Source organism: Schistocerca americana, chromosome 1 (assembly GCF_021461395.2).
Source record: "Schistocerca americana isolate TAMUIC-IGC-003095 chromosome 1, iqSchAmer2.1, whole genome shotgun sequence".
Lineage (NCBI taxonomy): Eukaryota > Metazoa > Arthropoda > Insecta > Orthoptera > Acrididae > Schistocerca > Schistocerca americana.
The window spans coordinates 1,105,376,050-1,105,393,410 of NC_060119.1; the positions used below are offsets into that span (position 1 = coordinate 1,105,376,050).

Here is a 17,361-nt window from a genome sequence, read left to right on the forward strand (position 1 = left end):
TGACCCAGCCTCACTCGGACTGACCAACTGCCAAGCTGATAGTGCCCCTTAAAAATGCACGTGAACGGGCAACCTTTCCCTTTCCCACCAGAGGCAGACACCAAAGCTGCAATGGGGAGCCGCTGTATTGTGACGAGCCTGATTCCAGTTCTCTCTAATTAACCCCGGGGATACCCGCTCAGGAAGTAAGCCAGAAATGTGCCATAAGTTAGACAAAGGCGAATTGATAGGATAGGCCAATAAGAGAGAGGCCGGAGTAGTCTACATGCCTCATGAACCGTAGTGTTAAACGCAGAATTAATCCAGGGCAAGTTAGTATCCCACTTACTCAGTTTGACTTGATGGTAAATTATTAAAGCTGATTTTAGGTTGTGATTCACACGTTCAGCAAAGGACCCGTGAGGGTTATACGGTGTTGTGTTTATGTGCTTGATGCCATTCCCAAATTTTACCACAGCTCATACTCATTTTTTAATTTACTGCATTTATACAATAGGTAACCCTGTATGTTATTTTTAGGCTTTTGGAAAGTTCCCTTAGGTATATCATTATGTAATGCATGTCATAGGTGGTGTTGAAGAATTACGTCTATTCCCTGAACTCTCCTACTGCACTTTCATGTAAATGTATTAGGCCTACATGAAGTCAACAGGGGCCACATTTCTTCTGGTCCCAGTCCTCCACATGGGTTAACCCTGTGTATGGTGCACACTACTGCTATACATTGTGAAGTACATTACAGGGGTTACTTTCCATTTTGACACATATTAAGTTTTCCTCCTATTTCATTCACAGGGTCTATAAGGAGAGCAGGAGGAATCGACTCAAATACATCTGTGCATGTGGTAGCTGGTTGTATCTTGTTTTCACAGTTCCTATGGAAATGATAAGTAGGAGACTGTAATATATTCATATATTCCTTAGTTAAAACTGATTCTTGAATCTTTGTAAATATGCTTTTATATGATAGTTAGTGTCTATCAAATCAGTATATTTTGGAGGTCTCACCATGAAAAGCATTTTTAAACAAAAAGTTTGGTGTCAAATTGTGCCTCCTACACCATTTTACGCTATGAAAACTTGCAGGCAACTGAACACCACAATAGCAACAGATCCACATTGCTTTGATCATCCCAGTACCCACTTGCTCATGCATGAACAGCTGCACATACCACCAAGCAACTGAACAACCACACTGTATAAACTTGTTCTTCACATGGTGAACATTGTCATGGTTTTTGTGTTTTGAAATAATGTAGTTTTAAGTACCTTCCAGAAGTTCATTGTTACCCAAGAGCTGTCAAGATTACCTTCGGTTTTTATCCATCACTTTCCACTCCTTTCATCTTTTAACAATGTTTGTCAATGTGAAAAATGCAAAGCTGTGGTGTGGTTTGGTGTCCATGTTAAACTGTAGTTCTGTTAAAATGACAGGGCAAGTTAGTTTAAACTGGAAGGAAGGCAATGCCATACCACCAAAATAGGATTATGCCAAGTAAATCACTTGCCACTCATCCACTCTGGTGGATTACAGGTGTACTTTTTTAAGGTTACTTCTAACAATGTAGAAGTATAGAAGACTACTCATCCAATAACAGAAGTGTTGTCGACAGGCACAGACAAGAGAAAGAAAACTTGCTAGCTTTCCGACCAATCCTTCCTCAAGCTGGAGTACACACATGCGCGTGCACACCTGTGCCCACAAGCAGTGCTGGATGGACACACAATGCTGTGATTACAGTTTAGTACGTTAGTAGGTGGACTGGGTAGGCTGCAGGTTATGTTGGAAGGGTGGGCGCAGAGAGAGAGAGAGAGAGAGAGAGAGAGAGAGAGAGAGAGAGAGAGAGGGGAGGGGGGGTGGGGGGGGTGGGGGGGGGGGGGTGAGGCAAAAGGAGAAGTTGAGGTTAGGCAGCTAGAAACGTGAAATGATGGGTGGCAGATGATGCACAAGTGATGGAGCCAGTTGTGTATGGCGCATGATTAAGGTGATGTGGACATATGAGTTGGGAGGGACTGATAGGACAGAGGAAGGAGAAACTATTAGGTGGAGGGTGTGGGAACAGTGAATTAACAGAGCCAGGGAGGTTACATGAGTGAAGGACGTATTGCAAGGAATGGCACCTATCTATGTTGTTCAGAAAAGCTAATGGTGGACGGGAGTATCTACATGGCCCTGGTTGTTTAGCAACCATTGAAATTAAGCGTGTTGTGTGCAGCTGCATGTTGTGCCACTGGGTGACCTACTTTTGTTTTTGACCACTGTTTGGCAGGAACATTCATTCTGATGGACAGCTGGTTGGCTGTCATACCAACATAAAAAAATTGCAGTGATTGCACATGATTTGGTATACGACATGGCTGCTTTCACAAGTGGCCCTGCCTCTGATGGGGTAGGATAAGCCTCTGACTGAACTGAAGTAGGAAGTGCTGGGTTGGTGGAGTGGACAGGTCCTGCACCTGGGTCTTCCAAAGCGTGAAAGGGGATGGAAGGGTCTGCAAGGGAAGTGGTGAGGGGTTCGAATCAATAGCCTGGAGAAGCACATGCTTCAGTTGGGGGGGGGGGGGGTTGCTCATTTGTAGCTGATTCTTGATGGTGGTGGGAGGATTAGCAGTGTGTGAGGATATGCAAAGGGAAATCTGTCTGTGGACTAGATTTGGGTGGGAGTGCCTGTCTTTGAAGGCCATCATCAGAATGTCAGCATACTAGGCAAGGGACCTCTCGTATCTGCAGATACACTGCCCGCAGGTGGCGAGGCTGTACGGGAAGGATTTTTTTGGTGTGTAAGGGATGATAATTGTTAAACGCACGTATTGTTGGTGGTCAATCTGGGACATCTGGATCCTTCCCTCCGTAACCAGATTCTCTGAACTACACAGATGGGCGTTGTCCTTGCAACGCATCCTTTGTTCCCATAACTATCCTGGCCTGTCTGTTAGCCCACTGGCCCCACAGTCCACTTGAAAATTTTCCCCTCCCTCTCTCCTATTACCCCCTCTCAACTCACATCTGTGTGCCACCTTTATCGTGTGTCACACCCGTCGGCCCCACCACTTATGCATCACTGGCCCAGCCCATGCACCTGGCACCCTCCATCCCTGCATTCCTAACCAGCAAACCACTGCCTTCCTCCACTAGTTACTCACCCCCAAACTCACTTTCTGCCTTCCATCTCTCTCTTCCTCTATCTGCCCCATCCACACAACCCTCACCTTAACCAATCAGGCTGCCAAACTGCAATCGTGGCATTGTGTGTCCAGCTGGCACTATGTAGGGGCACAGGGGTGCATGTGTATTTGTACTTCAGCTCAAGAAAAGACTGACTCCGAAAGATAGCAAGTTTTTGTGTGCCTGTCGTGACTCGGTGCTTTTGCTATTCAGTGAGTTGTCTCCTTTACCCCTAAATTATTTACAGTTACCATATCTTTCCTACTATATTTAATGTTAATTTCAGTTATTTGGATTGTTGTAAAAAAGCCTAATAAAGCAGTTGTGGTGCAAACCATGTTCAAGGCAGTCAAAATAGTTATTTTATCCATGTTGGATCTTGTGAACTCTGTAGCCGTTAGATAATGATAGTTGGCGAATGACACAGTGGCTGGTTTGCTTCATTCACCAACAGTCAAGATAGTGATTTGACAGTTGAATCTGAGGATTAGGAAGACTACCTATGAATACATGCAACAATTTACTGAAACTGGTAATTCCAAAGAAACTTTAAGGGAATACAACACTTATGTGAGTACATTTATTTCATCACACAAGTGACTGACTGTGACTTTGCATTTTTCACCAGTGTGCTTACTATGTTTATCTTTTCATCTAATTGTGTTCATGCGAGTTTGTGTCAGAGTGATGCTTTTGATATGTAAAAGTGGTTTTATTTAGTTAATTTTTTCAACACTGAAGAACTGAGGCATTATTAAAAATTAAGCACACTGTGAAACTCTTAGAAAAATTTATTTAATAATAAATTATAAATTCTGTACAGAATTTCACCCTCAAATATTTACACAAAATTTACATTTTTGCACTTTACAAACATGTGTAACACATTAATTTGTATGAAACATTATTACACATAAATAAAATTCTGAACATTCCTCAGAATATATTTCTGCATATAGGGCATGTTGACTTGTTGCTTGTGCTGAACCATTTGTACTGAAAAAGAAACAAACAATAAGTAGCAGCTTCAAATACTGCAAATAAAACTCTGTGAAAATGACAATTAAAATTCCCATATTAAAATTGACTAACATGTTACTATAACAGCCAGAGGCTTCCTGTGATGTATGGCTGTAACTTCTATAATAGAAGTAGAACTATAGCAAAAAGCAGATATGAATAGAATGTGTACAGTCTTAGTATACAGGAGGATCCTTAATAATACCGACAGACCAGACACAAATAAGTAAAATACCTTGAGGTTATAGGAAATGTATATGATTGAAACATGACTGAAATTGAAACCTGAGACCACTGAAGGACAGAGCCACGTGTTGTGCACATACCAGCACACATGCTAATTGTCTACGTCATATAAACTAACATAAATGCATGTGTTGATGGAGATATAATCCAACACACATCATGGGAAGAATAACAAATTTGACTGGTTACAAAGCTTTTTACTTTCAACTGGATACTCTATGATTAAAAATAGTAATGGAACTTCTTCATACCAAAAAAAGGGACAAACAACACTTCTTGTGTGTGTGTGTGTGTGTGTGTGTGTGTGTGTAGGGCGGAGGGGAACATTAAGTAAAAAACCAAATCTATGTTTAGTAAGTATTACTTCACTGTTGGTCATTATTAGTCAATCAATAAATCTTAATTAACCATAAATATTCCAGTATTTTTGTTTTCTTTCCTTTGGTTACTAATATCCTTCATTTAATCTTAAGAAACTTCAAATTATCATACAAAACCACTAGAGGTTTTAGTTTTTAATTAATATCACTTTTGCAGAAATTAATCATAAAAACTGGGACAAAGACAAAAAGAAATGTATGAAAGTTACATATCGAGTGGCCGATGTGTTTTGCAAACTCAAAAGACCTGAAATTGAAATACACAAAAGTGAGGGTGTAGGATAATGGACCAGACTTTCTTGGTCTAAATTGAATGGTTATTGGTCTAGTTTAGATTCTTTATCTGTACTTTTCTCTCATTATAGGGCTTGTGGGAAGAACCAGAGAATTTGTCTCCTGGTTTCAACATCAATTCACTTAAGATTGGTAACATATGTTAACTTATCCAATTCTCGCACTAATGTAATTATTTCTGACCATACAGGAAAATAAGGGTGGCTTTTGACAGGTTTCCTGGTGCATGATACACTCTATAATGAGTATGTGACAGCCAGATCTGTATTAAATTGTACTGTAGTGACTGTGCATCATTACATTAAGTATGTTCAAGGAACAAAGTGTTTATGCTAAACAACATTATCGCTGACGTTCGCTTATACTTTGGTTTTCATAATTATTCCTAGTATTGATTCTTGCTATGTATTCTCAGACTGTTTTATGTTTTTGCACATCATTAAATGTTACAATAAAGCAGATTTACTCTGAACGGTGACATTTTTGGTGACCCTGACGTGATCCCAGGTGCCAATTGACATAGTATCTGGTGGTAGCTGATGTGAATGCCTGGAGTTAATCAATGTTTCACACAGTTCCACTTCAAATGGCAAGTATGAACTGACCATGTTGCGCAATGTCTGTATATTGAACTGCAGTTCTGTCCCAAACGTCAACCACGCCGTGTGCCATCCACGTATTGAATCCTGAATCCTAGTTTTGCTATGTCAGATCCACCACCGACTGTTGATGCACCTCCAAGCATACCGGTTAGCAGCTTCATGGCCAAACCACCATGATTCTGGCAGGAAAACCTAGTCTTGTGGTTGGCACTGTTCGAGAGACAGTTTGTGCTAGCTGTTACCACTCATGAAACCAAACACAGTTACATAGTTGCTGCATTAAATGAAGACAGGACATTTTGGCTTTACCATCAAACACTGAACAGCAAGAACACCCCTGATCACTTGCCTGTCACAGTCTGAAGTAGAGTGCCTAGAGAAGTTACTGCATACAGAGGAATTAGGCAACTGTGCTTCCTCACAGTTACTGCACCAGCTATGGACTCTAGTGAGGAACATTCTCATCAAGGGTATCCATGAACATCTGGCTGCTGCACTTAACCACCAGATGCAGAAAATATCTTGACACACTTATACTCACTGCGGACCACATCATAGAAATGTATCTGTCCACAGATGTAGCAGTTATTGCTCAGTCGGATAATACTATCGCACCATTATGGGTCAAATTGCTGAAGTTAATGTGCAAGTTGCTGCACTGCAAACACAGCATTCCAGTCACCAATCGTGGTGCTACAGATCAGAGAGGAAATGCAGCCAGTCGCTCTCAGCCACGAAGCTTGTGCTGATACAACTGGCAGTTTGGCTATGAAGCATGGAAAAGCAGTCCTCTATATGAGACGGGAAATAGTCCTGGAGATCAGTAATGACAATGAATGGCTTCCCAAATAGCAGCCATCCACTACTTGGTAGTGAAACTCCAATTTCTAGTGGACACAGGACCTGATGTATCAGTGTATCCATCTTCCAGCTGCCTCGCCAAAGTAGTGATGATCGTTGTCTCTTTGCTGCCAATGGTTCTACCATCCTGACACATGGTAGTGTGACACATTGTTGATGAACCTAGGCCTACATAGCAAGTTCGAATGGCAGTTTATTGTGGCAGATGTGATGCACTCTATTCTCGGGGTAGGCTTTCTACCATTTTATGGCCTGCTATGGGACCTTTGTCATCATCATCTCCTAGACACTACCACTAATTTCACCAGCCATGGGTGTTTACGCTGTGTGGACAATACTGCTCTGCGAATGATTGCAGGTGGTTCTCTGTATATGGAACTTCTTAAACAGTTCCCGGAGATAACTCGCAGTTGCTTACACTATACTGACAATACCAACTCTGCCAGTTCACACTCAACATCATTGCCTGACAACAGGAAAGTTGGAATTAGATAACAAGAGTTTTCCTTTATGTTTTTGCAAGGAATCTATTCCCATAAAGCAGTAGCTGGGTCTCACCCCTAAACATAGCTCCCAAGAAGACCAATGAATGGCGCCTTTGGGAGATTACTGGCAGCTTAATGTCTGAACAATACCGGATTGCTATCTGGTTCCACACACTGAAGACTTTGAATTCGAGATCCATGACAAGCAAATACACTGAAGCGCCAAAGAAACTGCTATAGGCATGCATATTCAAATACAGAGATATATAAACAGGTAGAAGATGGTGCTGTGGTCGGCAATGCCTAATATGATAACAAGTGTCTGGTGCAATTGTTAGAAAGGTTACTGCTGCTACAATGACAGGTTATCATGATTTAAGTGAGTTTCAACGTGGTGCTATAGTTGGCGTATGAGCGATGGGACTCAGCATCTCCAAAGTAGCAATGAAGTGGGGATTTTCCCTTACGACCATTTCATGAGCGTACTGTGAGTATCAGGAATCTGGTAAAACATCAAATCTCATTGCTGCAGCTGGAAAAAGATCCTGCAAGAACAGGTCCAACAACGACTGAAGAGATTGTTCAACATGACAGAGGTGCAACCATTCTGCAAATTTCTGCAGGTTTCAATGCTGGGCCATCAACAAGTGTCAGCGGGCGAAACGAAACATCATCGATATGGGCTTTTGGAGCCTAAGACTCACTCGTGTACCTTTGATGACTGCACAACACATAGCTTTATGCTTCGCCTGTGCCCAACAACACCAACATCGGACTGTTGATGACTGGAAACATGTTGACTCATCGCACGAGTCGCATTTCAAATTGTATTGAGTAGATGGAGTGTATGGGTATGGAGGCAACCTCATGAATCCATGGATCCCACATGTCAGCAGGGGACTGTTCAAGCTGTGGAAGCTCTGTAATGGTGTGGGCCGAGTGCAGTTGGACTGATATGGGATCCAGGATATGTCTAGGTACAACTGTGACAGGTGACACAGACATAAGCAACCTGTCTGATGACCTGCATCCATTCCCGTCCATTGTGCATTCTGACGGACTTGGCCAATTCCAGCAGGACAATGCGACACCCCACACATCCAGAATTGCTACAGAATGGCTCCAGGAACACTCTTCTTAGTTTAAACACTTCCACTGGCCACCAAACAAACTCCCCAGACATGGACATTATTGAGCATGTTCGGGATGCCTTGCAACATACTGTTCAGAAGAGATTGCCACCCATCGTATTCTTACAGTTTATGGTCAGCCCCGCATGATTCATGTTGTCAGCTCCCTCCAGCACTACTTCATACATTAGTCGAGTCCATGCCATGTCGTGTTGCGGCACTTCTACGTGATCGCAGGGGGTCTGCACAATATTAGGCAGGTGTACCAGTTTCTTTGGCTCTTCAGTGTATTTTCCAAATTAGATTTGGTACATGTGTTTTACCCACTACCTGTTGTTGCAGGAGACATAAGTATAACAGCCTGTACTCCGTTCTCTCTCTTTCAGTTTATGAGAATGCCTTTTTCGACAATGCAATGCTGTGCTGTGCAGACCTTTCAATGCTTTATGGATGAAGTACCATGAGATCTCGACTTCCATTATGTTGACATGGACGATGTCTTGGTGACGTCCAGTCCCAAAACTGAACACCTGGAACATGTATGCCAGATCTTTACTCACCTCTGTTTGCATGGACTAATCATAAATCCATCAAAATGCATCTTTTGGGCATCCGAAGTCTGCTTCCTGGGTTGCACCATCAATGCTCAAGGAATACGCCTGCCACAGGACAAGGTTGAAGCTATAAACAACTTCCCACAGCCTGTGACTGCTTGAGTTCCGACGATGTCTTGTGTCACCAATTTCTACTGCTGTTTCATGCAGAACCACGCATTCTTCACTGCCCCATTGAATGAACTTTTACAAGGTTCATCAAAACTTGCCTAATCGAATGGACTTTTACACGGCTCACCAAAAACCAAATGACAGGTTGCTATGGACAAGTGACGCCGAGACAGCCTTCAACAACGTGAAGACTGCTATCACTAAGACTGCACCTTTAGCCCATCCTGCCCCTCAAGTGCTACTTATCTTAATGGTTGAAGTATCTGCAACCACAATAGGTGGTGAACTTCAGCAACAAATAGACCAACACTGACGGCCTGTAGCATTCTTCAACCAGCTGTTATATCCACTACAGCACAGCTGGTCAATGTATGATCGCGAGTTGTATCAAGTATACTTCAATCAAGAAGTTCTGGCACATGACCAAAGATTAACACTTTATGCTCATTACTGACCACAAGCCACTGATGTGTTCTTTCCCTCAGATACTGGACAAAGCATTGCCGCATCAACTATGCTAGTTAGACTGAATAGGATAATTTACGAAACATATAGTCCATACCATACCAGCAGATACCCTCTCTCACATAGAAGCAATACAGGTGCAGTCAATTACGAAGCGCTCGCTTTGGTGCAGCAATCAGACAACAAACTCCACAATTTACTGGCCAAGAAATCTAGTCCACAGCTCCACGGTCATGCATGCTGTTGTATTGTGACATCTCCACATTGAAGCCACGACCATTTGTGACTGTTAACTTGCATCTTTGGACAATTTGTCTCATCCAGGGGTCCAAAGTAGAATGTATTTGGTTACATAAACTTTTGGGTGGCCAAGTATTGACAAAGACTGCAAAGCATTTGTGCACCAGTGTACAGCCTGTCAGTGAAATAAGCGCTGGGGATTTTCTCTGCCCGGAGACTGGGTGTTTATGTTGTCCTCATCATTTCATCATCATTCATGAAAGTGGCTAGACTGGACTGTGTAAAGATTGGGATATTGTACGGGCACTGATGACCGCGCAGTTGAGCGTCCCATAAATCAGACACCATCATCGTCACCAGTGAAATAAAATCATTCGCCATGTAAGTGCACTCTTTGGCACAGTTGTCCCACCTAAACAGCGATCAGACCACATACATATCGACAAAGTCAGGCATTTACCGTATTCTGAAGGACGTACTTGCTGCCTAACTGCCACTGACCACTTCACTTCACTCTTTGCCCTGAAGTCTTTCCCGTGGTCACCACTGCAACAGTCGCAACCACATTCTTTTGCAGATGGATTTTTTGTTCCGTAGTGCCACTTTGCAGTACCACTGGCCAGGGCAGGCAGTTTGAATCCTACCTGTTCAAGGCACTCATGTCCTGTTAGGCATTATGTGCATTCAAACAATGGTTTATCACTCAACAACAGACGGCTTAGTGGAATACCTGCACCAACAGTTAAGGGTACCACTTTGGTGCCCTGAATTGCAATTATAGACAGAAAGCCTGCTGATCATCCTCCTGGGCCTCTGTACATCCATCAATAATGACAAACTCTACAGGACCAGATTTTGTTAACGGCCAACTGATCTGACTGGCCAGTGAGTTCCTCAGCAACATGCCAGACACTTTTAATGAGGCATCAGATTTGTCAACAAACTATGCACGTAGACCTGGCAGCTCCATCCTGCTGCAATGAGAGATCAACAGAGTTGTTGCCCTTTTGTCTTTGCCAATGTACGCAAATGCGACGAAGTTTTTGTTTGCCACAATACTGTCTGCAAGCCTCTGCAGCAACCATATGATGGACCATGTCCAGTCCCCAGCAGAGGTGGCAAAATGTTTCAAGGTAGACGTCATGGGAACCTCGACATCAATCTCCACTGACTACCGTAATCCACATTCAGCACTGCCTATGCTGGTATGAGCAAATTGCCTGACACACCAACCACAGAGAATACAGAATCACCTGCTCCTTCACTGTCTGTCTTGAACAAGCCACAACAGACACTGAACACTGACTACGATGCCTCAGGAGCAGCAAAACCTGTTGTCACGCGATCCAGTTGTCAAGTCTGCTTCAGTCAAAGATACCATTAGCATTTTGTGGGGGAGTGATGTAGTGATTGTGCATTGTTACATCAAATATGCCCAAGGCACAAAGTGTTTATACCAAGTAACATAATAAAGCAGATTTATTCTAACCCAAAACAGTATGTTTCCTTAGAGTATTCTATCAAATATATGTGCATACTTGATAAATAAGTGCTGCTGAAGTAATATTTCCATTGCACACTGCCTGTGTGTGTGTGTGTGTGTGTGTGTTTGTGAAATTTATGAAAACAGTTGTGGTGTATCCCTCAATATTTTATTATTTTCTTACTATAAAAGCTAAATTACTTACAAGACAAGGAGAGTGAAATTTCTTCTTGCAGGTTTTGCAGCATAGTTTCGGCAGTTGGAAATTTGATCCATGCAGTACAGAAAAACAAATGTAACATTCTTCAACACCTTCAAACCGTTTGTCAAGGTTGCTCTTTAGCAACATCAGTCCATCCCACAAAGAACCATTCTAGCAAAGAGATGTTTATGTAGTTAGTAGATGTTATCATTATACATGTTTGACATACTGAAGAGACATGTTTATATACCTGAGATGAACACCACTGATCTCAAATGATTACTTTAATAAAATGTGACAAAACTATCAACTATCACATCTGGAGGTTGTCATTGCACACATATTTTTATATTTTTTATTAAACAACTACAACCAAAAGCTAGTGACACACTTTGACTGATTTCTGCAGTCTACTGCAGCCGTCTTCAGTCAAATGCACATCACTAATGACCTTGTGAGATGAGTGATAATCAATAAACAATAAAAATAATAAATACATTGAGTAAACACAGGAAAGAAAAAAAACATTTTCATATTGAAGAGACACTAGGCAGATGAATTACTGATCTGATGTAGTGATTTTATCTGTACAAACCTGATGTGTGAGGAAGATCGTTAGCTGCAACATCCAGTTCCGCCATTGCCCCGATCCAACAAAACGTTGACCACTCTCCACCTTCACAAGCCCCAGTGGATGATTTGGAGCCAGTTTCACCACCAGTTCAACACGTGCTTCATCAAGTGAGTAGATTACAACTACTTCACGAACACTTGCATGTACTTTCACCTGCAAGATAATAAAGGACCTCATGAAACAACTGTAATTAGACATATACTTAATCTCGCCTCTGTACAATATTCCTTATAAAATATGCTGTAAATCTGTTTGTTGTTTTAGTAATGATACCGACCAAAATCCACATGGTAAACAAAGGTAATTAATTTTTTCACTTAAATATGACACGCTAAATTGGAATGAGTATTCTGAAGGTGTCATCAGCACTATCTCCTTAAAGTGATAAATGCAACAGTACTCCACCATATGTCAGTTGACAAGGATTGGATTCCACTGGAAAGTTACTGTAAGATATAATTAACAAACATGAGACTCATCTATATTACTAAAGGGCTAACCCGGTTAAAATTGGCTACGTAATGACTTCCAGGGGGAACAAAAAGTTTTTAACCAACCAAATTTAAAATGCTACTATCATTTATTCATTAAGAGATAATGTTAAAAATTCAATGCAATAAGACAAGTTTCACAGTTCGAAATTGCTAGGGTAGTTTGAAAAGTTCTCAGAATGGAGTAGAAAAAAAGTACTTCCAGCAAAATAGTTGTCAACTCCATCTATCAATTCTTTGTTTGAAGTGAATCTTCGTCCACCAAGAAAAATTTTCAGTTATGGGAAGAGATGGAAGTCTGATAGAGCCCTATCAGGTGAATAAGGTGGGTGTGGCAACAATTCATACCTTAGTTCGTGTAAATTTGCCATGGTGATGACACGTGTGTGGGCGTGCACTGTCTTCATGGAAGATTACTTTCTTTCTTGCTAAACCTGGCTCTTTTTCACGTATCTTTTGTTGCAATTTGTCCAGGAGGTTAGCATAGTATTCTACAGTAATTGTTTGCCCAGTGGGGAGATAATCTACCGACAGAATCCCCTTCACATCCCAGAACACTGATGACATGACCTTTCCCACCAAAGGAATTGTCTTTGCTTTCTTTGGTGGTGGAGAATCAGCATGTTTCCACTGCTCTGACTGTTGTTTTGTCTCTGGAGTATAGTAATGCACCCGAGTTTCATCTGTGGTCAGAAAGCGGTGCAAAAAATCTTGTTCGATTCTCCTAAAACAGGCCAAACATTGTTCCAATATATCCATTCTCATGCGTTTTTGATCCAGCTTCAAGAGTAACGACACCCATCTTGCAGATAATTTTTTCATTTCTAATTCTTCAGTTAAAATGTGATATACCCTTTCACATGACATCTGGCAAGCGTCAGCAATTTCACACACTTTCAATTGGCGATACTCCATGATCATTTTGTGCACTTTTGCTATGATTTCTGGAGTAGTGACACATCTTGGCTGACCACTGCATGGATTATCATCTAAGCTCTCATGACCACATTTAAATTCATTTGTCCACTTGGAACAACAACAGAGCCACGTCACTGCCACAGCTCACTTCCAAGGGCATTGACATGGCACATGTTTACAAACAATAGTCCAATGAATATCATATGAACAACTTGTTGAGCTAGCGCTGACCTCTCATGGTGATTCCGAGAACTTTTGAAACCACCGTTGTATGTATATGTCTTGAGGCAGTGTATCTCGTGGTGGGCGAATTACCCAGACTACAATTGTACACTATGAGAGCACTTAGCGACTTCCACAACAAACTTTGCATGTAATAAGAGACTCTTTTTCACTGACACAGCACAAAAATAATTAAAGGAAAACAGTTTAGCGTGTACTACATTTTCACTCTTCATTCTGCAAAACTTCAACTCTTTGTTCTGTAAAACTTCAACATCAGCCATGATATTTTAATTTATTACTTCTTTACTATTAACTCTTTTTGCAACACATTCTGCGGATAGTAACAACATATACCACTGCATGAATCTGCCAAAATTATATCATTGTATGTTACATAGTTAAGGAGAATTGATGTTATGCACAATGTGATTTGTGCAAAACTAGCTTTGGCTTAAAAGGGAACTTAAATTATCTGTCATTTGGGGATGAGAGTACTTAGTGACTTCTGACAAACTTTAAATATTATTTCAAATTTTTCTAAACTTTTTGTTGCTTACATTCTTAGCTTCAAATATTTAACACATGAAATTATTTATAAAATAATAAGATGTTTGCAGCTATTTTACACAAGGGACTTCCATTTTTTAAAGAATAGGAGTGGGGTTTACTGGTAGTCTTCTAACTTGTGATAAGGAAACCATCTATTGTAATGTGTCATGAAGCACAAAATACTTCTGAAAATTTTATTTTCTTCTAAAGAATATACTGATGTTTGAGAGGTACACATTTGAACAAATAGAGATTTGTGCCCGGTGCAGTAAGTTTTTCATATCAGCTCTCACAAATAAAATATTCTTCGCTCACAAGATGAATTATTTCATTACACAATCTCAAACTTTAGGGCACTGTCACTTTCATCATTATCAAAATTATACGTTTTAAGTGGCACAACACATCTATTACTTCTTACACTGGTAGTGTAACAGTGTCCACTAGCTACTATAACCAATAAATTTTATTTTCAAATTTTGCGTCCAATTCCAAAATAACAGATTAGTAACAGACAGACTATATGTCTATCCAGCAACAGGTCCAAAGTGACATCAGTGAGAAGGATCAGAGGCTACTATGAGAACTATCTGGAAAGTAACCTCAATTTTCACATAGCAGGGGAAGTAGTTGAGTCAACTCAATAGTCACTACACTGACTCATGCAGTGGGTCAGTGTGCTAACGGCTGTGATAGCGATAAAGCCATATTGCTTCTCATTTGCTTTTAAAATGAGCAATGCAGTTGAAAATCCTGCCAAATTTGAAATCTGAATAGAATTTTTTGTGGCGGGGTATCACAAAACAGTTGGAATTCTTCCTGGAATTTATGCTGTATACTGACTAAATGTGATAAGTGAAGGTGTTGTATGTCAATGCTATCATTTGCTTAACAGTGGAGACGAATGTTCATGTTGAGGACTGAGAAGTTCTGTTAGCTACATAGCAAGTAGCAGTCTTCGTTTGAAAGCTGCACGACAAGCAGTAAACAGGACTCTTTTATTTACAGAAGTAGGTAACTATTTTCTTCAAAAAATTACTCAAGTAAATATTAAGCAACCATAGGAGATAAAAAGCAGCTGTTTAATATAATTGAGGAAGGAGTATCTTTTTCAAAGCAGCAGCTTTCTTTCGAATTTTCTAGGATTAATAAAGCTGACACAACCACAAATAGTATTAAGCACTATAATATACATATTACATTTCTATATTTGCCTGCCTTCTGCTGACATATACCATGACTTTTCCACACCCCATAAAGTTTTCTGTTTTTACAGAATCTATGGAACATGAAGACTGGATGAATGATGATGACAGAAGTGGGATGAATGATGTTGGCAGAAGTGGATATGCAACTGCAGCCACCACCCAAATGTTACAGAAAATTGATGAAAAAATAGTGAAAAATTTCCTTGGATTTCTCAATGTTTTATTTGAGTTTGACAATAAACAACTGAGGTACCACAAGTTTTGTGCTTACCATGGTGTCCAAACTTTCTGAGAAGTACAAAACTCAACAAATGACTATTTTTCTCGACTTAACTTCCCATTATGAAGCAGAAGGAGATGATCTATGGAGCAGGATCATGACAGGTGAAAAGACAATGGTTTCCTATACTAATGTGGTGGCAATAGTCCTCGGTGTGGGGTCATCCAAAAGCTGTACCATATTCTTTCCATCTTTAGTTATGACTACCATTTTTTGTAACATTATTGCAGGATTTTATTTATAGCCGAATGGAGTTTACTTACCTGATTGTCTTTGTACACCACATGTGGATTCTCCATGTGAATGTGAGAACGGTAAATTAATGTAAGTCTGCAGACATTCGTGGCTGTTGTTACTGAAGATAAAATCTTCTGGGTTGTTAGGCTGAATCGTATTTCTTCTATGAGATTGACATTTTGACCCCTGTGCTGGGATCTTCTTCAAGATTTTGTGGTGTCCACAATTAACTGAACATCACAAGACTGTCCTCTTCTAGAGCATGTTCTGCAACATGTATGTGTTGCCAGTGTACACCACCTGCCTATGACCATTCACGATAACTGATAACTTGTTGGTAGTCCTGCCAATGTAAAAGGCTGAACAGTGTTAACACAACACAACAGGTAGTGTATGATGTGTCACTTCACAGGTGGCCCTCCGTTTGATAAGATATGTTTTGCCAGTTACAGAGTTGGTATAGGTGGTGGTAGGAGGGTGCATCGAGCAAGTCTTGCAGCAGGGGCGGTACCAGGGGTTGACAGTTGTCACCTTGGTGCCTGTTTCAGCACAAGTGCCATTTGGATTCTTTCCCCAAACACCAGTTTCTCAGAACACCACAGGTGGGAACTGGCGCTACACCATGTCTTTGGTTCTTGCCATCCATCTGGCCTTAATTACTTTAATTCCTTCAGTCTTAACATTTCTTCACAATAACTATTCATTTGTTGACTTCCTTTTAGTTTACTAAAGCTTTCATTTTTTGACCTGTCTATGTTTTGCCATCCCCATCCACCACATACAATGCACTTTGCTTTTTGCTTTTATTAACTTATCCACAATGTTTTAGCTAATCTCTGTCTTGCAATTTACCGTATCTTCCACCTTTAAGCTCTCAGGTTTTCAAATCTCATCCGGTACATTCCCCAACAATAAATCTTTTCTTCTCATCCCGTCCGGTAAGCCTCTCCTGACCCAGGGTTCTGGGTAGCTTCTCCGAACTCCACCCCTTTTCGTAAACCTCACCAGTCATTTTCCTTCACCCCTCTTCTTTCCCCTTCAACCATTCTCCCAGACGAAAGAGCCAAGGGCTCCAAAAGCTTGCAAACTGTAATACCTTTTATATGTGTGTTCTTCTGCCGCTGCTTGATGTGTACATTTTTTATCCATGTAATTACATTACATTTTCAAAAACTGATTATTTTTATTTATAACATACCATATTTGTTGGTTTTCATATTTATAGTTGTGTATTACACAAACATACAGTTTATGTACTACCGCATTAAAGATATCTTCAAAATGTGTCATTTTTAGCAAGGACTGCTGTGCTCAAGTGTCGGAGAATGTGACTCGTGGATAAACATGTAATCACACTTTTTATAGACTTCATTTAGTATGCTAAATAGGTATTTATAACAAAAGAATTGCTTCTTAACCCCTTTCTGCACTGCAAAATGATCTATGACTGTATCATTGCAATTTTTATGATCAATGTTTCTTTTTCAAAAGAACAAATTGCAAGTGCACAATGTCTGTTC

The 17,361-nt window shown here is 40.6% G+C and overlaps 1 protein-coding gene across 1 annotated transcript in view; it reads right to left on the bottom strand.

Moving 5' to 3' along the window:
- Positions 1-3,942: 3,942 nt before the first annotated feature.
- Positions 3,943-17,361, bottom strand: part of LOC124618413 (E3 ubiquitin-protein ligase listerin) — a 145,216-nt gene continuing 131,797 nt past the window's right edge. Inside the window, exons 21-23 of the mRNA XM_047145347.1 lie at positions 11,895-12,086; positions 11,303-11,470; positions 3,943-4,162 (exon numbers count right to left, since the gene is read on the bottom strand). Coding sequence (XP_047001303.1) covers positions 4,103-4,162; positions 11,303-11,470; positions 11,895-12,086 — 420 coding nt within the window. The 3' untranslated portion in view covers positions 3,943-4,102. The remainder of the gene's footprint in view (positions 4,163-11,302; positions 11,471-11,894; positions 12,087-17,361) is intronic.